The sequence below is a fragment of the Mandrillus leucophaeus genome, unplaced genomic scaffold (genome assembly GCF_000951045.1).
Source record: "Mandrillus leucophaeus isolate KB7577 unplaced genomic scaffold, Mleu.le_1.0 Scaffold85, whole genome shotgun sequence".
Lineage (NCBI taxonomy): Eukaryota > Metazoa > Chordata > Mammalia > Primates > Cercopithecidae > Mandrillus > Mandrillus leucophaeus.
Window position 1 is genome coordinate 466,797 of NW_012109252.1, and position 27,254 is coordinate 494,050.

The window sequence follows — 27,254 nt, forward strand, 5'->3', positions numbered from 1 at the left end:
CCATGGTCACCTTACTCTGCTATCAAGTATTAGAACATATTCCTTCTAACTGTATCCTGGTATCCATTGACCAACATCACTTTATCCTTCCCTCCATACACCCCCTCCCCAGCCTCTAGTAACTCTCATTCTGACTTGTCAATTAAAAAAAAATGCTAAATCCCATGTCATTTGTCATTAGACAGTTCATAGTACAAGACAAAAAATGCACGTAACAGTTATAAGTGTTTGGGGAAAATATATATGTAGATTTATTTTTTGTAATAGCACCTTTCTACTCTTGCTATTTAATCAGTGTGTATTTACCCAAATCCTCATGCATTTACTCTGTCTCTACATGCCTCAGAGTATGACCTGGAGCCGTGTGATGATCCTGGAGTCCCTGCCTTCAGCCGAAGAATTGGTTTTCACTTTGGTGTGGGAGACTCTCTGACGTTTTCCTGCTTCCCGGGATATCGCTTAGAAGGTGCAACCAAGCTTACCTGCCTGGGTGGGGGCCGCCGTGTGTGGAGTGCACCTCTGCCAAGGTGTGTGGGTAGGTGGTCACACGCTTTCATTTCATTCATCCATGGGGGCAGGGCATAGCCCAGGCAAGAAGCCCAGGGTGGTCGGGACGGGGTGGGGGGTTGTTGACAAGGAACGTGGGGGTGAGAGTATGGGCCTCACTCTGCAAAGCAGGGGAGAGGGGAGCTGCCTAACTGCTCTGGGCTTGAATGAGCTCATCTATAATGTAAGTCCCTTTCTGCTCTGAAATTTTATGATTGAACAAGAGAGAAACCAAAGCATGTGTCAAGCATATTTATGAAGGGAAGCAAAAAAAATATATATATATATATATATCCACATATATATGAGAGAGAGAGAGAGAGAAAAAAAAAAATCTGGAGCAAAAGAAAACAATGAAAAAGAAAGAAACCAAGCAATAATAACACAACCTCTGACAATTATATTGGTTAAAAGCAGCACGTGTCCCTTGGTATAACGATGGTGACAATTTCGTTTTTGTTGTCAGTTGTACCCTTTGATTGGATGATGGTTGCACACTCCTGCTAAGTGGGCACGATAGGCATTTGAATGCTGAATTTGCTTTTTCAGTGTGTTCTGGAGGAATCCAAGAGAGAATTCCAAAGAGTAACAGGAACTTTTATTTCGGTACCTTGAAATGAAGTCCTGGGCTCACGTGCTGGTACTGGCGTGTTGATCCGGTAGGGCGGTGTTTATTGGCAATCTGGAAACTGTGCCACTGTAAGAAGTTTAGCAAAGGAGAATCGTAACTGCTGTCGTAGCTTAAATAGGGTGTGTTGCCCACACAGCCAGAGCTCTCGTAGTTAGCTGTGCAGATAAGGTCTGGTTCCTGCCACAGCAACCCAGCCATGTTGCTCAGCATATTCTGGGCCTTACGAATTGTTCTTTAAAGTGACAGAAAACTGACTAATGTCGTTGTGAAGAAAAAAGGGAGGTGAGAGATTAACCAAGGTTCTCCTTAACACCAAGCCTTCTGAGTCCATGGAGTCCAGAATACGAACCACACTAATTTAACCAGTTAACGAACTGGAGGCAGGTGGGGGAGGTCTGAAGATAAAATGTAATAATCCATGTAAAACACAAACTTGTTCACTTAGCATGACTTGTTTAGCATAACTGGTTTTATTTTACCATGGTGTAGAATCTCTTTGATTTTTTGGAGTTGCTTGGGAATATTATGTAACTCAAATGATAAAGCTCTCTTTTTGAATGTTGATGAGCCAGAGAGACACATAGTCAGAATTTCATTATTAAAAAAATTAAACAAAAAATTTGAATCAAATCATCTGTGTCTCTTTCCAAAACAGGTGTCTATATATTTTTACAATCTGTTTTTATCCTAAAATAGATATCCTAAAATATCCTAAAATCTTACTTTTTTGTGGTTATAATATTTATTTGAGAATGGAAGGCAAATTTTGAATATTATCTCAAGAAAAAAAAAAGATACGGTATTTTGTAGATGATATTAGGAGTTCCCAGAGTTGGTTGGAGTCTATTCCAGAGACTCCTAACTGAGACTGTTTGAAGTCTGGGCAAAACCCCCAACTCAGTGAAATCAAAGTGACATCTAGATATGTCACAGTAAGTAGTCTACTGATTATAATGATTAAGACCCATTAAATGTTATTCTATTTCATCCAGAGTCATTATCTTTACATTGTTTTTCTTGTTATTCAAGTTTTTACTCTGCGGTCTAAAATATGAAAGAATAAGTAACCAGAGTTGGAAGAATAGTTACTATTTATTAAACACTGCATGGTAGACCAGCCACTGCTTCAGGCTCCTTCCATGTAATAATGTATTTAGTCCCATGACAATTCTATGAAGTAAACCCTACGATTGACAGTTTCCTTTTACAGGTGGAAATATTAAGACACAAAGACCCTACAAACTTTGCCCAAGGACATAGAACTAGGAAGACTCAAACCCAGGGAACCTGCAACTCAGCCTTTAACCACTGCACTGAACAGGGAAACGGAGGGCCTTGGACAGGCCCTTTTTATATTTAGTCTTTTGCATTTTGCCTGCAGTTCCCTGATTTTTCTTCCAGCCCCTCTGGTGCATTTGGGTGCTGTCTTCATTTCTCTCTCATTCCCCCCACCTGCTTAGCTCCTAGTTCTGAAGGTTTCTGGCCACTGCAGAGCTCTCAGGTCAGGCTCCTCCTGCCCACCCTCCTAGCTCCAACTCCCTCCATATCCCCCCATCCCCCTGATGGTTCCCCCAGCTCCCCAGACCCCACCAACCCCAGGGGCCGCAGCTCGCAGAATGCTGTCTCCAAAGTGAAAACCCCATCGATTCGCCCAATGTAACAGAGCCTGGTCAGTGCTTCCCCTACTAATCAGAGCAATCACTCTCCCTCCACGCTGTCCTGGCTCAGAGTCCCTCATTCACTGGCTCTCCAGAGTGCACCCAGCACTCACCCAGCATCCTTGTGCAGACAGATGGAGCCCTCTCAGGCCCACAGAACACCAGGGCTCTTTCTATAAGGTTGGTGCAAAAGTAATTGCAGTTTTTGCCATTACATTTTTTTTTTTTTTTTTTTTTGAGACAGAGTTTTTTTCTTGTCACCCAGGCTGGAGTGCAGTGACGCGATCTTGGCTCACTGCAACCTCTGCCTCCCAAGTTCAAGCGATTCTCCTGCCTCATCCTCCCGAGTTGGTGGGACTACAGGTGCCCACCACTGCGTCCAGCTAATTTTTGTAATTTTAATAGAGACGGGGTGTCACCATGTTGGCCAGGCTTGTCTCAAACTCCTGATCTTATGATCAGCCCGCCTTGGCCTCCCAAAGTGCTGGGATTACAGGCGTGAGCCACCGCGCCCGGCCTCAAGTTGTCTTCATCTCTTTGTCTCCCTCCTCGGACTGACGGCTGCTTTACAGTGGGCTGCCTCATCCCTAAGCTCTGTGTATCCAAAAGAGGAAAATTGCTTTCCTCAGAAGCTTCTCTTTTCATCTCAAAAATTTGATTCATCCATACTTCATGTTCCTTTCTCTAAAATTATAGAAATAAAAATGATTTGCCTGTGGCAAGGAAAGAGGCAAATCCATACCAAAGGTTGCAGGTGATCCCTAAGGAATGTCGACTGAGTTAGAAGCATGCCATTTTAACCTCCCTAATAAATGTCTGACCTTAAATGGAATTTCTAGTGAGCGTCTGAGCTGAGAACTATTTTTCTATCAAGTCACTTTTCAGTGAAAGAGGTGGAAGGTTTTTTTATTATTTGTGTTTATTCATTTTAGGGTTTTTTTTCAACCTGATGATGTATTTAGGATGATAGAAATAATATCATATATACCTTGAGTATTCAACCTCAATGCTCAAACCGTCTCTTCTGGCATGTGTTGGCATCTGTATTATACATGTATTGTTTAGGATCTTCTTTTTTGCTTGCAAGTTAGAGAAAAAGTTGCCCACATTGGCTTAAGTCAAAATGAAAGTTTATTGGTAAGGTGATATAAAGTCCATACATAGGGACAGCTTCAGGTGAGGTTTGATCAAGGGTTCAACCTCATCAACAAGAACCTGAAGTCTCAGCATCTCTCAGTTTTGCCAACCTGGGTAAAGCACTAGGTGGCTTCCTGATCTCATATCATCACATACAGTGTGGTAGCCCCACATCCTGCAGCTCTGTGGAAACAGCTATGTCAAGATCGCTTATGTACAAGTCCTGGGTTTCCTCTCACTGGCCCACATTAAGTCCCATGCCTATTCCTGAGCAGCCATTGTGGCCAGGGCAGTCGTGATTAGCTTAGGACATTTAGAATTCCATCTGCACAGCTTATGAATAATAACAAAAACTGAATATTTTGTGATGTTTTGTGACTTTTTGTAGTATTTTGGTCAAAAGAGCAGGAGCAAAGTTAGAGAGCACATATGATGGAGATAAATGTTCACTATAACTCTGTAACCTAATATTGCATCTATGACATCGTTTCAGAATTAGTTGAACAAAAAATTTTCTCAGACAGGGTGTTAAAGGGCTGTATATATATGTCAGCATAAGCCTTAAATGCATATCTAGTAAGAGAATTTTTTAAAAAATGAATGAAAGTGAGATATAGCCTCTTATTGATTAACTGTATTAATCTATTTGCTTGACAAAGTAGAAAGTCACTGGGTGAAATAAAAAAAGAAAAAAATCAACAACACCCTTATCCTCAATTTTTGAATGGATTATAAGTTATTTCCGACAGGCATAGTAAAACAAAATATCTTGCCTGGCCTGTATTTTAATTTAATTTAGATCTAGTTTACCACTAAACTCTCACTCTATAGAGAGAAATATATTAAACATATATCTCATTAAAAATACCAATATATAGAGTTTAGTGATATATATAATATATATGATACATATCATGTGATATATAAGATGCATATCATACGTGATATATATGAGACATATATGTGATATGTGATATACATCACATGTGATATGTGATATATATATGTCTCATATATATCACTAAACTATATATAATTCTATGTAGTTCTTTAATTTTGGGTTTAAAAATTTGAAACAACGTTCTAAGCTAAAATGTTAGTTTCTATTGCTTCTTAAAAGCTAATCCAATAATGGCACTAAATTGTAAAAATAAAGGTTTTAGGATAATGCATGGGCTAAAAATAGTACCATTTTGTGAAATTCTTAGATATTCTTTGTGAGTAAATATGGACTTGCACATTTTGATTTATATAGACTTCTATTATGGGCAAGATTTACTTATTGTGTAGAACACAATGAACTTGGTTTAAAGGAGAAAGGTAGATTTTCTGTTTCTGTTCCTTAGTTGAGCTGTTTTCTATTTCTGTACTTTTTAAATAAAGCTTCTAAAACATAGAGGTCTGCATATTAATGGTTTTCCCAATTTCATAATGCCCTCAAAAGCCCCACAACAATGTCCGCATTTTAATAACCAGAGCCATACACCTTTACTTTCAGTCATTATGTTAAGAAACATCTCTGTTAAATGTGAGGTATTGTGTAGGCTCAACATTATTTAGGTGGACAAGTTGCTTCAGCCGTAGAATTTGAATCCAATTTAACTGTATTGAATAGGCAGATTGAGAGGTTATTTTACTTAGTTTTTTAAATAATCAAATAAATAGTTATTTAATGTCCCCAATAAAATAACTTTCCCTAATATTGAATATGTATTAATTTATACAGACACTTTGGTTAATGTTATGAATTTGGGACTTCCTAGCCTCCACGTCTGTCTGTTGTTGAGGCCACTCTCTCTGTGGTACTTTGCTACAGCAGGCCAAGCAGACTGAGACAGCAAATTTCACAGGTAGCTGCCTTTGTACAGAAGAATTGACTGAAAAATCAGTTAACTCCTTTCTCCTGTGTTAATTTAATTTTAATTAGTTTCGTTCAATTGCAAAAATCTAAGTGACAATTCAATTATAATTACCATTTCAGTAGCTTTTTTATAAAACAGCAAGTGATTTGTATTAAGAAACATTGTATTCATTCATCTTAAATGAATATTAAATAGACTATTGAAAAAAACTTCTTTAAAATGAAGTATTTAATTGTTCTAATGGTGATTTTCAATGAATGTTTGAAATCAAGCTCAAATAATTTTTGAAATTTTGGTCACTTAACTGTTGCGATTTTCTGAGCACTTGCTCTTTACTTAATATCAGTGTCTTATTACATTATGTCCTCCGCGATACTGCTCCAGGGTCTGGAGCACCTCTCTCAGTTTCTTTGACACATCCATTCTTTCATTTGAATATCACGTTGTATCCATTTTTGTATACTGGGAGCCCGCCTGCACGGCTGTGGAAACAAGGAAAACGAAACATTTTGTGATATGTGAGCGATCTGGTGGTATCTTGGTCAGCAGGGGTAGTGTTAGAGAGCAGATAGGAAAGGAGATAACAAGCTTTGGCGAGAATTCTTCTAATTTAATTTGAAAACAAAATTAAGTCAGAAGACAAGCCTCCAGAAGTATACCAATGTTTCTTCAAAGAACATTTTGTAAAATAGTAACTTATACCATTCAGAAAGTTGCTTCCCTCAGCAGCATCACTTTCCTATCCTGTTGGACTCACAAGGTTATTAAAGTCATAAGCAAGTAGCCCTCACGGATTATTTAATATCTGCCAATAGGAATGATTACCAACATTGTGTATTAACAAACATAGCACAATTATTGCACCTTCTGATAGCAGATTGCCTGGGGGTCAAAGAATAGTCTGCCTCTCACAGCTGTGTGATCTTGAGCCTGTTAATTAGTGTTATTGTGCCTCAGTTTTCTCATGTGTAACATGGGTTTCGTTTTGGTATATACTCCCATGGTTTTGTTTGTTTGTTTGTTTTGTTTTGTTTTGAGACAGAGCTTCTTTCTTGTTGCCCAGGGTAGAGTGCGGTGGCGTGATCTCAGCTCACTGCAACTTCCGCCTCCTGGGTTCAAGCAAGTCTCCTGCCTCAGCCTACCAATTAGCTGGGACAACAGGCATGCACCACCATGCAAGGCTAATTTTTGTATTTTTAATAGAGATAGGGTTTCACCATGTTGGCCAGGCTTGTCTTGAACTCCTGACCTCAGGTAATCTGCCCGCCTTGCCCTCCCAAAGTGCTGGAATTACAGATGTGAGCCACCACGCCCAGCCAATGATGTAATAGTAATAAGAGCATGCATTATGTAAGTGACATATAGACCAAAAAAAAAAAAAAAAAAAAATTAGATAAATTCCTATACCCCATCAGGCATGGTATTACTACAACTTATTTTTCCTACGATTACTTCTTTGAACCTTCAAAGATATTCCTCTTCTATTGAAATTCTAGAATTTGTGTCACAAGTCAATCTTCACAACATCTATACCTTCTGTGTTTTTGTTTAGAGTCTTTAAAATTCAACTGTTTTAGGGCATTCCTCTTTTCCAGACATCCTTTTATCAGGGCACGTCCATGCTCCAAACTCTCTCAGGGAACTCCTGCCATGGTTCAAGGAAGCGCAGGCATTCCCTACAACCTGGTTCAGGCTGTGTTTGCAGTCCCATCTCCCATAGTTCCTTCCTGTGATGCTTCACTTCGGTCATGTTGATAAAGCCATAAAAACATCCTATTTGTCTTGCACCTGAGACTGTGCCCATGTCCCGGCATTCCTTCCCCACCTGAAAATGATTTATTTATTTGCCACTATGCCAGTATATCTTCAATTGCATGAATTGTTTTTAAACTTGTAAACCTAACAAAAGACCTAAATTTGGAATGGTTGCCTTTGTCGATTTTTGTTAAATTCAATTTTAAATATTCCCTAATATTTGTGACTAGGTTTCATTCTCTGGTCGTTAGAATTATGTTCTTATTTTATTCCCTTTAAGGACAGCACCTTTTATAGCTGGAAACCCCAACTCTTCTCTCCATGGGGCAGCCGAGGGAGGACACACAGCTTGGCTTCTTTAAACTTTATTTTCATTTATTTTGGCTTTTATGTGAAAGACACTTTCTTCAGGAAGGAAAAAAAAAAGAATATCCAACAAAGATGTTCAATATCCACAAATTATTAACTTTTCCAAGGAGCTTACTATCTAAATAGCTTGTTGTTGAGTTTAAACTATAAAGTCATTTTTCTTTCTCTCTCTTTTTTATTTTTGGAGATGGAGTCTTGCTATGTCTCCATGAGGGCAGTGGCGGATCTCAGCTCACTGCAACCTCCACCTCTCAGGTTCAAACAATTATCCTGCCTCAGCCTCCCAAGTAGCTGGGACTACAAGCGCACGCCACCACGCCCAGCTAATTTTTGTATATTTAGTACCGACATGGTTTCACCGTGTTGGCCAGGATGGTCTCAATCTCTTGACCTCGTGATCCACCCCCATCAGCCTCACAAAGTGCTGGGATTACAGGCATGCGCCACTGCCCCCAGCCTGTAAAGCCATTTTTCTTCAACCTTACACTGTCTGCGAATCATCAAATTGCTAACAGAGAAGGATCACTGTTCAAACACAGCAAGGTGTGGGCTGGAGTAGGGATGCCCAAGTATGGAGCATGAGAAACACATCAGTTGCTTTTCTCTCCATATTTATATATTTATATCTATTTTGTAGATATATATCATATATAATATAGATATTTTATAGATATAAATATATTTATATGTATTTATAAATATACACCTACTCATGGGTGTGTGTGTATATACATGTCTTTTAAGATGGTTTTTAAGTTATTATAGTTATACAATATATAATTATGATTGTATAATTATATTACTGTAATTTCTTAAAATGATTTTAAATTCCCAATGGCATCTTTGAGTCACCAATTGCCTGCACTTCTCCCTCAACACTTGCACCCTGAGAACCATATCCAAAGTCTGCCTTTCTATCTTTGTTTAAGGAGGATGAGGGAGAAGTGAACCCAAGTTGTCAAGCGTTTTCCTCTCTTTCTCCCCACACCCTTCCACATGGAAGCATTCTGAGATTCAGTGTGCACAAATCACTGGGGGGCAGTCATGGATCTCTAGCAACTTCCTGATGGCAAGTGGATTAGGATGCCCATGGTCAGTGACGTAGCTGATTGTGTTCATGGTCAAAGAGGGAGTGAGGGTGTGAGAGAATCAGCATCGTGGCAATGGGCATGCAGAAATCATCTGCAAAATTCTGCAATACCTTGAGCAACCCACTGGAAAATGAACACTGTGCATCCTTCCCTCCCACTCTCAGTACATACCTGGCATTTAACTGATGCTCGGTTTCCAACCTAACAATTACTCTTCAAACGAATAGGCATTCTGTGGGATATTTACATCAGAGTGCTGGGCACATCGTATAGTCTGCAAAATTGTTGGTGCAGACTCCTGTGGAGCTCTCTTGGCACATACAAACCTCTGTGTGTGTGTGCACCCGCATATGTAGCCACTTTATTATTTTGTGTGTGTGTGTGTGTGTGTGTGTGTGTGTGTGTGTGATTGTATTGGACTTAGAATTTTGGAGCAATAAGAGTTAATGCTGTAATACAATCTTGTCCAACCCGCGGCCCACAGGCCACATGCGCCCCAACGCAGCTTTGCCTGTGGCCCAACACAAATTCGGAAGCATCCTTGACCTAAACTGTTCACTTTCACAGTGAAACAGGTGCTGAAAAGTTAAGTGACTTTCCGCAGGTTGACAGAAAGTAGACAGTTGTATGTATTTTCACTTTGACTTTGATAAGAGGAATTTTGTTTGGTATAAATTTAGATCGAGAAGTCAACTATCCTCTTCCTTCATTGGGAAAGGGGGAGAAGCAGATATTTACTGCCGTTGAATGCTCTTCCATCCTAAGACATAATGCTAAGGCCTTCAGGGCTGTGACATCCTGAAGACTGCGACAAGATAACTCAGTGGTTTGGTCTGTCGTTAGATTCCCCTTTGAATGCGTCCCAGTTGGTGCCATAAGATACCAGTGAAGAAAAACTGCAGAGAAACAACGGTAGAATGGGTGCATGGGAATTGGTGGAGACATTTCATGAGGCAGGAACGAGGCTAGTGGGAGAGGTGCTGTGACAACCTGGTGACACAGCTCCTCAGCCATGGTGCCGGAGCACCTCTGTTTTATTCTAGAACTCTCTGTGTGAGACCATGCTGCTTCCACATAGTCAGAGGTCATTCTGTTAAAATAAATAAGACACTTTTGAAAATGAGCTAAGCGGGGTATCTTTTTGTGTCCAGTTGGTAAAACAGTTTTTAAAAATCACTGATCTATTTTAAAATAATATATTATTAACAGACATACATTGATAGAAGAGGAAGCTATCATGATTTTAAAGGTTTTAATCTGTTAAAAACAGTAATTCCACTTTTGAATCCTCTTTCTCTGATGTCCTATTTATTTTAGCTGAATGTGGAGCAAGTGTCAAAGGAAATGAAGGAACATTACTGTCTCCAAATTTTCCATCCAATTATGATAATAACCATGAGTGTATCTATAAAATAGAAACAGAAGCTGGCAAGGGTATCCACCTCCGAGCACGAAGCTTCCAGCTGTTTGAAGGAGATACTCTCAAGGTAAAAAGAATCTTCTCCAACAGGATGACTCCAACTTTTCTTCTCAAAAAGTATATTGTCTGCTTCTCTACATATAGATATATGCACATATTGATGTATCTTTTTATGTATGATTTATTTATATTTATTTACAAATAATTTTGAGGAAGTGTCATATCACTTCGCTTAGAACAGTATATGTGGACTTTGAAATAACCTTGTAGATAAACCTAGATCTAACATTTATTAGTCCAGCACCTCGTGTAAGTTATTTAACACTTTTGATCTTCAGCGTCCTTATGTGTAAGAAAACACAGCTATACCTACATTTTTGGACTGTCTTGAGGATTTAATCTAATAACATAAGTGGATGTTCCTAGCATTGTGTCTGGCACATAATTGTAACTATTAAAACTTGCAGGGTCCTCAAACCAACCCTTTCTGTAGTTAATCTTGATTTTTAAATGTGGCCATAGTGTGGAAAGCTGGAAAGGTTCTGAAGTGATAATAGAGGCAAATCCAGCCACGGTGATCAGATCACAGACAGGGCTGATGAGGAGACCCCAAGCCAGGACAAGACAGAATCTCAATATTGATTGCAGGGGTACCCAAGTCCTGCCTTGATTTATAAAATCCCAGCTCCAACCAGAAATGCCCCTTAACTCCTAAGATTCTGATATAATTTTCACCTCTCCTGTACGTATTTCAATAAACTGGAAACCTTCTATGATCTAGGGTCTGGAGAATGGGCAGCCTAGCCTCAGGGCACTGAAAGGGAAAAGATTTAAGCAACAAGACCTAATGCTGTGATACAATCTCGTCCAACCCGCGGCCCACAGGCCACATGTGGCCCAACACAGCTTTGCCTGTGGCCCAACACAAATTTGTAAACATATTTAAAACACTATGAGACTGTTTGTGTTTGTGATTTTTGTAAAGCTCATCAGCTATCGTTAGTGTTAGTGTATTTTATGTGTGCCCCAAGACAGTTCTTTCAACATGGCTCAGGGAAGCCGAAAGATTGGACACCCCTGCTAGAAATCACCCGTCCAATCACCTGCTTATTTCAGTGAGGTGAGCAATTTCGTTGAACAGAAGCCTGGTTTCGGGCAAGAAAGGAACACGTGGCTCTTTTTATTCCCTTTTTAAAATTCCAGGGGTTTTTCAATTAATTTACATCTACCTAGATGCACATAATGATGCATTTTAGATTCAGTACTGTCAACTCACTTTGAACTATGAGCATTATAAGAGAATATGCAGAAAGCCAACTAAAAGGGAAAACCCTGTTTGTCCTCCCTTTACAGAATGGCTGGAATGGAGCCCCCGCTGGGCTCCACTTGACCTCATTAGAAGTTATGTGCACAGGTCAGGAGATGAAAGGGCCTTCCTTCCTCCTAAGGCCGCGTTTGACTGTATTTCAATGTCATCATTTAGCAGAGTGGTTTTATTCTAGTTGTTCTTTCATTTTAATAGTCTTTTGAAAGCTCACGCTGGCAGTATGAGGGACTGTAATTAAGAAGTGGTTTTTAGGCCGGAAACTAGCACATTCTTACTAATCTAAAAAAAAAAAAATAGTTACATCACAAGTAGGCATTTTCTGAATTTTTTAATAACCTCAAATTTAGAAGTCAGTAAGCCTTTAAGGCAAACTTTTAAATAACTCTTAACTATACTTTAGTGCAGGTGAGTGATTAGAGATACTGCATAAAATATACAAGGATAAATATTATTGGAATGGAAGGAAGGAAATTACGTTCATCTGTGATTGCATGCCATTTAAAGTTGTTGATTATAACAGAAAGTTTTTTTAAAAAAACTTGCTTCTCACATTTAATTACAGAGAAGCTGTCAATTGTATAAAATGCCTACATGTTTTGCAGGCATATATTTTGTTAAATATGATAATAAAGATCTCTGTTAAAAACATTTCTAGTAAAATTATCTTAATTTTTGAGCCTAGTGCTGTTCACATTGATCCCTCACACATACTGTGATGTAATAATAAAGACTACAATTTTATATACACGCACCCCCTGCACACATAAATAAATATGATGTTTTCTTGCTTCATGTGGAAAAATCATATAAGAGATATCGAGCTCTCAGAAACATGTCATGAAAGGAATATAGAATGGAAAGCACAATTAATTTTGGAAATAAATCTGCAGGGTATAGTTTCTGTTAAACGGGGAAAGATTTCCCCAGAACTTTCAGTATTGTCATGCTAACATTCTGTGTGACGTTTTCTGATCTGTGATCATCTGCTAACCCAGCAACATCCCTTAAAGTATATGGCATTGATTAAATGCCAGACTCTGAGGAGGGTGGTCTGTAGTGCAGATACTTACAGCCTTGTATTAAACAGGTGAATCCAGAAGGCTTTCTCTAATAACTGAAAAGAACCCTTTGAATCTAGCTACTTATAGGTGAAAAAATATAACTAGGAAATGTTGTACAAAACAGGTGTAGCCTGTTCCTCATTCCTTTGGGATCAGAAATCAAATCTTCTGACTTCCACTCCTATCTGGGTTTTTATTTGTGATCAGTGCAAAACCTGAACCCAGATTTTAACTTTAGAGAACTGACAGGGGAAAGCTCCATGTTAATCAGTGACATACTCGTTCTCTGGGGTGTCGGTGGTTGGACCCATTGCTAATTACTGATGACGTGGATAAAGAAGGAAGAGCTCCTGTTCTGAAGAATCTTACGATTAAGCCTTTGAGCTGTTTATGTTTAGTGGTTCTAACCATGAAACCACTGGGAGCGAGGTACAATCTGTCAGGGATCCACAGTGCACTTGGTCAAGTCCTCATGAGGAAGCCAAGATTCAGGAGAGCGGATGAGCTCACAGTGTGTCAGGACCGAGCAGCGGCTTCACGGAGTGTCGAGTTCTTTCGTGTTTCCCCGTCTTCATGGATTTCTGTGAATTACAGACAATTCCACGGTATACGGGGTAGCCCAAGGCCTTCCTGGGGAGACCTGCACATTTTCTCTTTGACCCAGACTCCTCTGGACTTAAAACCTTTTAGTCTCTGGATGTCAGACCCTGCTCATCTGATAAAAACATGGAATAAACCAAATAGTGGTTTTTAAACAATGACCTGGGACAATAGTCTTTTAGTAAGGAGATTAAAGGGTATCTGATTCTACCCCACTAGCATGTCTATATTTAGTTGTAATGAAATAACTACCCACAAAATTATCTTTTCTAAATGTATTTTCTCCTTTTCTGAGTATGTGTGTCTGTGTACATCCCTGGGTTTATATATTAATTGAAAGACAATGAAAGAAGAATTAATCCATATAAAGAGGAAATAAGTGGGGAAAATAAACACATTGAAAGAGCCTACTAGGACTCTGTTTAATTTTATTTAGTTAGGGTTCCATTTTTCTATTAAGACAAACTGAGCATTTTCCAATATAATGTAATAAATGTTTATTTTTATGGTCCCCTGCTAGTGAGGGAGGCAGGCGGATTAGCTGTGCCCACCTAGTGCTGTATTGTTATTGGGATGCGAGGACTGCTGCATTGACTTTTTTATTTTATTTTAAGCTCTGGGAATTAACCTGTGCAGAAATTGCAGGTTTGTTATATAGGTATACAAGTGCCACGGTGATTGACTGCACCTATCAACCTGTCATCTAGGTTTTAAGCCCCACATGCCTTAGGTATTTGTCCTACCAGAAAGTCAGTGCTGTTTCTGTTACCTGAGCCTCAGGGCATTGGCAGAAAGTGCATGGCTGAAACACTTTTACCCGATCCTCTTTCAGAATATAGCGGTGACACCAACCCACTGCTCCCCACCGTGTGACCTGTCTCCCCAAAAGTTGGGAACCATGACTGAACTTTCCCTCTCCCGATTGGTCAAAACTAAGCCATGTCTTCTTTATATTCCACATACTTATTGTATCTACTCTTGTTTTACAACCCCTTGGGAAGATAATGTCACATACAGAGCACTTTAAGCAACATCACACTTCTGTGTTACTATTACATGATGAGATACTTCTGTTATTACAAATTCAAGATGAAAGCCACCTCAGGCTTGCAGAGCACAGAATGTGACAAGATTCCGGCACACCGTGTTGTCCTTTAATGCATCCAGACAGAAGGGAACAGAAGGGAAGGGTATGGTCTTTGACTTAGTTGAGAGTTCGGAGGAGATATTCAAGACTAAAATATTATAAATCTTTCCCACTTTTATAACTGAACTATGAGAAAAGGAATAAACAGATAGGTAGTGAAACCTGGAAACGTAAAGAAATATTTATTTAATTTTAAGTAAACACAGAAAGAGCTCTTAAAGTAATGAATATGAAATGATCTGAACAAGAATGGGATCTTTTGCCTCTAATGTTAATGGTAAAGATAAAACTTAAAGAACGAATATGATTTAGCACTAAGTCCTTCATTTATCTTTCTATACACTATATGCCTTTTGTAAGTATCGTATAAAACAGCGTCTTTGAAGATTTGGATGTCTTATTAACATTGCTAACATAAGAATCCAATGAAGGCATAGAGAGACTCATGCTGTGATTTTCGTCAGGTCTACGATGGAAAAGACAGTTCCTCACGTCCACTGGGCACCTTCACTAAAAATGAACTACTGAGGCTGATCCTAAACAGCACGTCCAATCACCTGTGGCTGGAGTTCAACACCAATGGATCTGACACCGACCAAGGTTTTCAACTCACCTATACCAGTAAGTAACATACGACTTAATCACATTCTTTTTCATTTTGTCAGGACACATCTGATACCTGACTTATGTTAAGTTTTAAATATTGATTTTGTTCGGGCTGCCTACTGTCTTTTGGATTGCAGTTTAATTCTGTACTCTGTTGACTGGTTTGTATACTTAGACACATTACTAGTAGTTGCTTGAAATTTATCTACTTGGAAATATTAATTTTAATAACAAAATAGTTGGACCTGAAAAGGAAACATAAAACATTTTAGATCTGATGGGCTTAAATATATTGATTGTGGTATAGTGTATATAGTACACAATGATAAAAATTCATGTGCTTATATATGAAGATTTAGAAGAAATGTTTGAGGTAACTGGAGGTAATAGACTTTGAATGACACACGCATATATATATTTTTATACATTTAATCATATATATATGTATAAGCACACACACATAACAACTGTATGTAGTAAATTATTTTCTTTTCACCACTAATTTTTGAGATGAGGGAACTAAGAATATTTTCAATACTTGCCGAAGATAACCAGGATTTTTTTTTCCTTTATTATACTTTAAGTTCTAGGGTACATGTGCACAACGTGCAGGTTTGTTACTTATGTATACATGTGCCATGTTGGTGTGCTGCACCCATTAACTCGTCATTTACATTAGGTATATCTCCTAATGCTATCCCTCCCCCCTACCCCCTTCCCACAATAGGACCCAGTGTGTGATGTTCCCCTTCCCACGTCCAAGTGATCTCATTGTTCAGTTCCCACCTATGACTGAGAACGTGCAGTGTTTGGTTTTCTGTTGTTGCGATAGTTAGATAACAGTTTTAAGAGTTGGTGGAGCCAGGATTGAACCTGCAACTGCCAGTTTTCGGTGCTCGCCCTCGTTTGTATGAACAAATCAATGTGGAATATGTTTTTAAAGACGTAAACAAAGAAGCCAAAAGAACAGGGAAATAAAAGAGATGCTGTGTTCCAAAAGCAGGAATTTGCAATATGATAACTGCCATTTATAGCATTTTTAGTTCTGAAGGAAAAGAAAAAGCTGTTTGGTGTGGATAAGTAATTAAAATTAACTAATTAATTAACATGTTTAAAGTATATGGAATTGTCAAATCCTTCACTCATCAGATAAATTTAAAAACCATATGATACTGAACACCATGACTTTAGAAATTTAAAAGTTTGGGGATTTGAGCGTAAAAATATGTTAGTGACAGACACCTTGATTTGACAGATGGGCAAAAAAGGGCCTAGAAAAGATAATAATCATCCCATAGACCCAAAGCTAATCCAGGTGCCTAAGAGAAGATTAATCACCTCAAATTCCTCTGAGGAGGAAAAATCACAGGTGAAGAATTGTAAGACTTTGGGCAAAAAAATAGAATACGTGTGGCTAAAATCATGAGAAAACCAGTTTTTGACTTTTGTGCTAATACTGTTGAAAAGACTGAGTCAATAGAAAGCCTGTGAATTGACATTTATGCATGATAAACTGATAATTGATGTTACAAGGTCAACCTGTAATTATAATTTTTACTGGAATTTTACTTTCCAGGATTTCGCTCTCAGAAATGTCTCAAAGAGCTCTTGTAAAGCCATTTCGCTTGCAGATGGAATGAATGCTATTGTGATTGCTTTTTCCACTTCTCGTCCCTGTTGAGATGTTCAATGTATTTTGTTTTCTTACTTGGATGTCTTCATCCCCACTTCCTTGCCCCTACACTAGTCTTAGAGGAACACAGATACTTGAGAAGAAAAACTGTTTGAAAAGCCTGTGGGTAAATTAAATTTTGTCTAATTACGGGGAAGTTCCGTGCACACCTACGTTGTTCTTCCAGCTCTCTTGCCACTGAACACGTTTTCGTTGCCTTTTACAAATCCTGCCCCTGCTGTGGCTCCCTGGGCAAAGAGAAGAAAACGTTGGCCTGGGTTCCTCCCTCTCTCCTGTGACCTCACCCTCAACACTGCTGCAAGTTGGGATCTTACTAAGCTCACCATTTCCCTTCCCGTGGCTGCTTCACAGAAAACACATTGTGCTCACCTTGTATTTTATTTCTCGTTACGTTTCCAACCCTAGTAACTATTTCCCATGTTCCTCCAACTATGTCCAGTAGGAATGATGTCTCGTTTATAAACACTTGGTCTGATTTTCTCACGGTGATGCACAAAGTATCCAGGAAAAGATGTACGCATACTGGAGTCTCAGGGGCTTGGAATCCATGTAGGGAGACTGAACTGCTTCCATAACTCTGAAGCCTCTTTTGTTGTCCCGGTGGCAGTTAGGAAGGTCCATGTGCTCCAGAGCCGTGTGACTGGATGGAAACTAGAGGTGGTCGGCTTGTTCCATGATTATGTCCACCTTCCCTCACCCAAGGCCTGTGTCAGTGGGCAAGGCTCAGCCCTGCCTGGACCCCATGTGGATGCTGTGACTCTATTGTTCACAGGCATCCAGCATCACTTTAGGATGTTTTGCTATCACTCCCACTTCACTGAATAGCTTTGTAAAATCTGGAATCGATCTATCCGTTTAAGGGCACCTTTCAATTCTATGGACATTTTTGATTACATAGTAGCACAAATGTTCTACAAATAGGAGAAAGAAATATTGGAGAGGACTGGAACTTGGCTCTTATTATAATCAATTTGACAGGGGTAATTTTCTTGTTCTCCCTGTTTCACCTTTTTGGTTCCACCTACAAAACCCAGACACTCCTCAGGTCTCCTTTGCAAGATTATCTTCGAGTTGGAACATACTGTCTGATGGGAAAATATATTTGTAATAGAAAATTGGTGGTGCTGATAGCTATATAATCAAAATAGTATTCACCTCACATTAAATTGTTAGGTTTAAATATAAGTAATTAAGCCTAAGAAATCCCCAGCTCCCCAAGGTGATCAAATACCTGAATCAAATATTTATCCCAAAAAGATGTGTCAGAAATGATGACTGGTTATATAAAATATTTTATGCGAGTTATTAACACTTAAGACTGTGTAAAGACACTTTCAACTATTTTCAAAAGACTTTTGTAATTGCCTCTTCCTAGTTAATTGCATGACTTAAGGACACATTAGTATTTAAAGGTTTCAGATCCATAATTAATGCATATACATGAGTAGATTAGAAAATGTCAACAGAGAGTAAAATATATAGCTTAATAAAAAACCCTAACATTTTTAGAAATGGGTACACACAATATTTGTTTATCCCTTAAAATTTACAAAACCAGTCAGGAGATCGAGACCATCCTGGCTAACCCGGTGAAACCCCATCTTTACTAAAAAAATACAAAAAAAAAACTAGCCGGGCGGGGTGGCGGGCGCCTGTAGTCCCAGCTACTGGGGAGGCTGAGGCAGGAGAATGGCGTAAACAGGGGAGGTGGAGCTTGCAGTGAGCTGAGATCCGGCCACTGCACTCCAGCCTGGGCGACAGAGCGAGACTCCGTCTCAAAAAAAAAAAAATTTACAAAACCATACACTTAGGTACCTTTCAACTTTACAATCCTGGTAATTCCAGGTCTTGGGAAATAGCTCCTTTTACTCTTCTTTATGAATTAAAAACCGAGTCGTCAAATCTTTTAGTGATTTGCTGCACACAGGGAGTTGTGTAATTGCAACCCAAATCCAGGCCTTCTAACTGAATACCGGAATTGTGGATGAACTTATTTTCAATGATTTTAGGCAATTCTGCTTTGGCAGGCATCAAGTATATTGACTGATATTGACACATGCAAAGGAATTGGCAGGGAAGAAAAGCCAGATCTTTGGGTCAAACTAGAATAAATATGTTAGTGAATAGGCATTTGTTAAGCAACTACTGTTTTCTGAATAGTGAGTCAGACCAAAATAAAACTTTAAAAGTGTACCTTCATTACAAAACACTGCTTTTCATTACAGATTTGTCTATTTTCATACCAGGTAATATGCTTCTGGTGTATAATGATGTCAAATGGAGCCATAACCCATAGCTCTGTGAAATCGGGGACAATGAGTGTCCACTTGCTTGTACTTCTTTGCACGTTACACAGATGTGTGATCTGTGACATAAGACACTTAGACTGGATCATTGTCATTCAGATTGTATTCCCTGGGGACACCAAGGGTCCACAGAACTGTCTCAGGCAAGAAGAGTTTCACCTTAAGTAACAGAAGCGTTGGATATCAGAGTAGCCCTCTGAGGGTGGTTTATTGATGTTGATACAGGGTTTCCGGTACATGGACCAGCTTCATCAATTATTTCGAATTACAGAACTGGCATTCTGATGTTAAATTAAACTCCTATGGGCCCTCTGATGAGATAAATCTATTTGGGCTACACCGATGGAACCAGATGTCTGAGCCTACAAAATCACCCAGGGGATGCTTTCGAAAGACAGCTGGCTAGCTTTCCTAAGGCAACCCCCCTACCCTTGGCTCTTAAAAGTCTCACTTTTTTGATAGACAGGAGGACCTATAGTCAGGGAAATATTTAAAATGTTCTCCAAACAGAGGCTTGAAGTGAAGGACTCGTGAAAATGGATAAGGAATTACAGATGGGTATAAAAGACATTCCAAACAAACATTGAAAGGCTGGAGATGAACAATTGGATCTGCGAGATACAGCTGCCACAATTCCATATGGCAATTTTGTACTAATTATTTTAAAAAGAAAAAATAAAGCCCTTTCTCTGGAAAGTTACGGTCCTCAGGATGCACCCTGCAGGAGTGCACTGGCCAGCCCTGAAAATGAATCAGCTGCATAGCTGGTCTCCCGGGAGAGGCCCTGCCTCTGAGCCCAGACACTTTGCAACACTGTTTAATTTAGAGACATGGAAATAGGGACATTGACAATTCCTTCTCTTTATCCTGCCCCACAACCAGATTTCTCATCCCTGTAAATTTTTGTTTTGGGGAATCCTAAATTGGTCCCCTTATCACTATCCTGAATTCTCCGTGTTTCCCTTTATTATACTTAGCTGTGTTTTGATCTACACAGTTTCCATTATTTTACTGATGTACTTGGTCACGGTCTACCACCCTCTTTCACTCGCTAGTTTCTGTTCCATGGACACTGACTAAACTTGTCAAGAAACGCCCAGCATCCACACATGGCTAAGCCACTCTCTGGGCACAGAGGCGTGGACGCCTGGGTGATCTGGACATAGAGATAAGACAGGCATACACACGTGGTTCAATAACTGGACTCAGACATCCAATATGTTGTGTCTTGTGGCTGGTTTTAGCACCTCAGATGGATGACAGGCTCCTCAAGGGGGTCCTTTTGTATTTGCATTTATTTTTGGACACAATTCCAATCCCACAAGGCCTGCTTGGCATTAAGTTTCATAAATGATGTCACTTGGGAAACAAAAGCAGCTGCCAAAGTAGGAAGCTGGAGAGGTGTCTACAGTGCAGACGTGATGAAGAGCCTCTTCGGGGAAATCCTACTTGAGCTTCCCTTCCACAAACTGCCAGTGATTTCCTGGCCAGAGGGTATTGGCAGAAGTTTGAACAGAGGTAGAAGGAACATCATAAACACTTAGAGTTTGGGTCTGTGGCAGAGTCACTCAAAGGGATACTTTGGTTTAATGACACAAAAAATAATCAGATCCCTCTGGGCTGACTTTCCCTCGGTCCACTAGACTGATTCCAGGTGAATGTGTGATCAGTGCCCAAACTCCTAGGGAGCACTTGATCTCAGCAGACGCAGGACTGGTCTTTCTTTGAATCATTTTGAGATGGTTGAGCTTGAGGCCATGGGCTGCTCTGTCCAGGCGCTGGTTTTGTGGATATGCATTCCCTGAACATCAGCACTAGACACAGCGTTGATGAAAGAGCGGCCATCACTTACCGAGAACATCCTGTCATTCTTTACACCTATCTCATTGTTTAGGCAGGACTGCCAACTACAAAGAGATCTTTAGGGCCATCAAAATAAACCCAAGCTTAAATTTTGGTTGTAGAATAAACCTTGTGGGTGACGGTCAGGCGTGGGTGTAATTACGCAGGACAGTGACTACCCCTGGCTTGCTTCTAAGGGATGCTTCATAAATATTGGCTGAATAGATATAAAAATGTTTAATTAAAAATTGATGAATAATAAAAGCAATTTATTTCATCCAATTCAATATGCTTATAAAAAATCTTTTCCGCTTGTGAAAGGTTCTAGACTTTGAGATAAGTAAGGGGATGGAAGATGGGGATAGAGAGAGTCTGTCATGTTAGTTTGTGGCAGAGTCATGTACTGAACCCTTTTCAATCTTCCTGTTATCATGCCCAGGGTTCCAGGGGGTTAGTCAGCCGTGCTCTGGAGGCAGGGGGGCAGCAAGGCCTGGCCAACCCCAGCTCCCGGCCTCTCTGGAAAGCTACAGTCTTCAGGACACCCCCTCAGGCACAACTCCTGTCGAATTCATATAGCAACCTGCCATACGGTCAGTCTCCTAGAATTAACTCACTTTCTTGGGGGGAGCATTATCACAAGAGCTGTGTTTCGGAGAAGGCTTGTTGGCCTAGGAGCTGACCCTCTTAGACATGCTACAGATTAAGGTCAGTGCCAGGTGCTCTATGAATTAGACAGGAGCTGTGCCTGTCCTGGAAGCCCACACACAGCGCAGGGCCAGCGACGCATGCAACTGGAGGCGGGACTCTGAACCTGTTCTGAAAACAGGACGTTATGTTTGCAGGGCTCTCGCCCACAGCAGGAACATAGTCTCTGGGTCCTCTGTCTGGATGCGGGCACAGGGCTCTGTGATGAAGAACGTGCTCTCAGTGTGCCCCTTGCTCTGTGGCAAAGTGAGACAAAATCAGACCGGGGTAAAGCATCTTTCCTCTAGTTCTTACTCTGTTCAATCCCAACCACCACACTTTTTCCCAGTCTTGATTTTTTCTGTGAAGCAGGGACAATCATAGTTTACTTTCCTAACTTATGTAAAAAACACATATGAAATGGCTTTTGAAAACATCCAAGTGCTATATGAATTTAAGTATGTTTTTTTCAGACTCTGTTTAACAGGGGTCATGAAAAAGGCTATAGAAGGTGACACATGTCTCTTGGCATAGGAACTCCTACGATTTGTGATGGGAAGTGGAGACAGTTCTCATGGTTCAGGGGCCTTGGAGACACTCATAATACCCCAGGTCACAAAGGGACTGATTAGCATGTACTGTAACTCGCACGCAAAGACCTTGCTGCCATCTAACTTAATACTGATGAAAACCCCACCGTTACTGTTTTTCTACTGCTTTAGGTATGAGGGAACAGAGGTTTGGAGAAACCTGCCCATGGTTTCGTGGTTCAAGAGGAATAGGGAGTTTTTTCTAACTTCAGTTACTCAAAGCACGTTGAACGTTAGCCTGAACACAGTGCTGTGGGAGAAATGTTTTCTATGCTTAAGGATTACTCACAGTGCTGTGCATGCAAATTAGTCCAAAATAAAAACCTACAAGGGCTGGGTAGGAAGGTCAGACTTTTGGGAACAGAGAAGCCTTGGATCAGGTTTCTACCTTTTGCTCTTTGAACTTCAATCCATGAATTCACCCCTCTGAGCCCAGTCTCCACCGTGGCAAAATGCAAATAATATTAAAGGACTATGCAGATTTGTTTGTTGTGAGAATTAGTGGCATCATATAGAATATCCAGCCCCATGTCTGCTCCACTATTAGGTCACATTTCGTACCCAGAAACCATGGTTACCATTAACCTTTATTTATTATTATTATTTTATTGAGTCGGAGTCTTGCTCTGTCACCCAGGCTGGAGTGCAATGGCACAATCTCCACTCACTGCACCTCCACCTCCTGGGTTCAAGAGATTCTCCTGCTTCACCCTGCTGGGTAACTGGGATTTACAGGTGTGAGCCACCACGCCTGGCTAATTTTGTATTTTTTGTAGAGATGGGATTCCTCCATGTTGGTCAGGCTGGTCTTGAACTCCCGACCCAAGGTGATGCACCCACCTTGGCCTCCCAAAGTGATGGGATTACAGGCGTGAGCCACCGCACCTGGCCGAGCCTTTTTTCTTATACGAAATGTGAGACCATTTGTGTCATTGGGACACACACCAGTGGCTGTGTGTCGTGGAGGGGAAATTGATCCTGCCACTCTGCTCTTCATTGCATGGTCATCAAAGTGACTGAGAGGTTGGAACCGTGAATTCCGAACACAGAGCAGAGGGTATGGGCAGAAGGAACCATTAGAGGCTGGTTCACCAATACCCCTAACAAGTGGCATGAGAGGGAGGGAGAGAGAAATATAATGGTGTCGAATGTCCAACCAGCATTGACTGCAGACACCTCCAGGGTCCTGGGCTCCTCTTGGTTTCATGAGTCATAGCTATGCTTCTCACTCTGCCGTGAGCTGTATCAGAAATGTTTAAGAGACAGTACCATCTCCTAGAATTAAGTCACTTTTTTTCAGGGGAGCATTATTACAAGAGTTGTGTTTTGGAGAAGGCTTGTTGGACTAGGAGCTGACCCTCTTAGACATGCTACAGATGCAGTGGGATCATCCGATGGTGAGACATTGCAGCTCCCCAGCAGACTGTGCTGCCGCCTGCGCTGTGCATCTGCAGACCGCCTGGTCATACTCAGTTTAAACAACAGTAGAGGGAGACCTAGGAAGTCCCACTCTACTTCCTCTACAAATTCAATGTGAAATAAAAAAGAATGGTGTCCATTCTATAAAATGACCCATCCATTTGCAGCCTCTTGCATGGTAGCTCCTTATTTATGTTTTTGCCACAATAAGTAAATGGTGAAGGTGGGTGATTTGGTATTGACGAGTAATTCTGAACACATTACAACATAGGCTGTGGATGTGAAAATTAAAGCACGGAGATGTGGGTTTATGTAGCTGTCATGCTGGTTTTATTAACACATTGATAGAATAAAAATGACATCAACGTTGAATATACTATTATAAATGAGAGAGTGGCTTTGGAGAATAAAAATGACATCAACATTAAACATACTATTATAAATGAGAGAGTGGCTTTGGGCAGGAATATATTCTCAAGACCGATACAGAAGCACTACGCATTGTCACTTTGGTGCTTCAAAACAAGGAGAAAATATTGCAAGCATGAAGTGTATACAGCCGCTGAATGCAATCAATTACTAGAAACAAACCTGAAGGTGAAGAGCAGGGTATGTCAGAATCCATCATTTGGAGTCCCTAAGATCATGTGTTGACCAAGAGAGATAATGCTTTCTTTATAGGATTGACTTATACCTTGAAGAAGCTGATGTCATTTTCCTTCGGCATCCTCTCCCACCTGTCTCTACCCAAATACATCGGTAGACACTCTGTGTGTATCTCATATAGATTCTTTCAATGCCTTCACCTCCCTGGCTATGAATAAGATGTAAAAGTGCATCACAATGGGTCCATGTCCTCATTGATTACTTCTTTTTAACAACTAGATTTTGGAAATCCTATACAAGCTGAGGGGCAGTCCTCAAATGCACATTTTCTACAATCTAATGTTATCAATAATAAAGACACTCACAGATTTCCCAGACGTTCTTGGTTGTGATGTGTAAGCATTGCTGTTTTAAAGTAAAACAGATTACAGTATTCAAAGAATAGCATTCACTGCCTTCTTGGTTTTCATGGTGTATTATATTTTAGGAAATTGAGTCAAAGCATCTTTTCATCCAATGAGTAGTTTTAAAAATTATTCACAACCATGCTAAGAACCAGGGGAAAGCATAGAATAGGGTTATAAAAATAAGGAAATATTCAGCCTGCACGTAAATCCACACTAACAGATTTTTACATCATTTCAATGAAGATTAAGATTATGGCAAACGTTATGCTGCTCTATTATCTACTCCTGACATCGCAGTATCTGTGTAGTTTGTAAATTGCAGTATCTATATATCATTTGTAAATACAAGCTTACGGCAAAATTTAGTTCTTACATAGCTGTTAATTTAGCTGAGAAAAATGTTGGGAAAATATCCAATAAGCAGTGTTTGTTTTTCCCACAGTTGACTTGTAGATAATTTTATAAAGTGTTTTCAACTAATAGGCAGTGTTGTGTGCATTCGTTTTCTATTGCTCTGTAACAAATTACCCTACATGTAGGGGCCTAAAACAGCACCATTTCTTATCTCACGGTATCCATGGGTCAGGAGCCCAGACACAGCTTGGCTGGGTCTTCTCTCAGGGTCTCACAAGGACGTGACCAGGTGTTGGTTGGGCTGTGGTCCCATCTGAGTGTCCGGGGCCTCTTCAGGCTGTCAGCAGAACTCAGGTCCTCACAGTGCTCAGACTGAGACTCCCAGCTCCTTGGTGCCACTGGCATTTCCCCGCCACGTGGTCGTGGCCCTCTCTGGGCAGGGCGTGCCCTCGCTGGCTTCTCCAAAGCCATGGGGGGCCCTCACCTCATGGAGGCCAGACCCTCTTTGAAGGGCTTTCCCCGGATTGAGTCAGGCTCCCTCAGGATAATCTACATCTTGAGAAACTCAGGATGCAATGGATCAGACACTTCCGTGGCATCTGGTGCTCTCACACTTGTGGTGTTCAGTTGTCAGCTCAAGTCACAGACTGTGCCCACACTCAAGGAAGGAGAAGAATCATTCATATATCCAAGGTTGGAGCAGCAGGAGGTGAGGCCATCAGGGTCCCTGCAACATCTGCGCCTCACAGTTTCCTATTTAGGAATGTTTTCATTTCATCTCAGATAATTTCATTTTAAAAAAAGTGTGTGTGTGTGTGTGTGTGTGTGTGCATGTGCGCACTCCCACACACTCTTGAAGACATAAAGTATATATTTAATAAAGGAAATGTGCAATTTGTTGCTTACATGTACCTTTAAACCTTAAGGAACCATTTCATCTTACAGTAGTGAATCTGTCATCTGCAACTAAAACAGGTTGCAGAGGTCACGTTCTGTATAGTCACAGGTACAGATTTATTATGTGCCTACATCTTCCCTAAGCATAAGCCTGTGTGCAGCTCTGGTCGGCCTTCCAGGCCCCTCCTCTCCTCTTCCCAGCTAATTCAGGCCCCACGTGGAGAGACTCAGAGATGTCTGGGGGTGGGTGAAGAGCTACAAGCCCTCGGCAGCTGCACCTTCCCTTCTCTGCTAGGGAAAGCTTACAAGAGGGTCTTATTCACATACAAAGCAAGAGGACGGAATACAATTGTCATCAGGGTTTAATCTTAGAGATTACCTTTTAAGGAAAAGTCATTGTTTTCATGCCATCAAGCAGTAGTTTTGGATAATATCTGTGCATCTAATAGATATCTCAACAAACATTTACATTTATGTATTATACCTGTCATCATCTATCATCTATCTATCTCTACGTATCTATTGTGTATCTATCAATTAATTGATCTATTGATTGATCATCTATGATCTATTTTTCTATATCCATCTATGATGTATTTATCTACTGATTGACCCAGCAATTATCTATCATTGTCTATCTATGATCTATCATCTATCTGTATCTATCTATCTATTATCTGTCGCCTGTCAACATTGATCTTCTGAATTTCTCTCTGGAGGACAGAAGACTCTACTCTTACACAGGCCAGAAAAGCTGTACATTGAAATGAATCAAGTTTACACATAAAGAAATAGGAGTAACTGCTGTTCAGTATATCATTCACATGGTAACTTTAAAGATCTGGCATGAAGCCCTGAAGGTCAAATACCAAGTTCACCCCAGGTACGTACACAAGAGAAACCACCAGCTGTGTCTTTGGGGGCCATAGTAAAAGAAAAATATTGGATGATATATCAATAAGCACTGATCATGCACCAGGAAATTCACCTTCATTGTCTCATTTTATCTCCAAAGTAGCCCTTTGAAGATGATCCTTTTATTTTCAGTTTAAAGACAGGAAACCGAGGCTTCCATATGTTAAGGTCCTATCATTAGTGAGTGGCAGCACTGGGATTCAAACCCTGTTCGTATAATCCAAAGCTCAAGAGTGTCCCACTGATACATCATGAGCATTCTGTGTTTTCACAGCATCAGATAAAAATGGTCACCAACTCCTGGCCATTGTTAGCAAACATCTGAAATCAT

General features: G+C 40.3%; 1 protein-coding gene across 1 annotated transcript in view; it reads left to right on the forward strand.

Moving 5' to 3' along the window:
• CSMD1 (CUB and Sushi multiple domains 1) overlaps positions 1–27,254 on the forward strand; it is a 666,897-nt gene that overhangs the window by 200,930 nt on the left and 438,713 nt on the right. The window contains exons 12-13 of the mRNA XM_011968609.1: positions 10,367–10,536; positions 15,069–15,225. Coding sequence (XP_011823999.1) covers positions 10,367–10,536; positions 15,069–15,225 — 327 coding nt within the window. The remainder of the gene's footprint in view (positions 1–10,366; positions 10,537–15,068; positions 15,226–27,254) is intronic.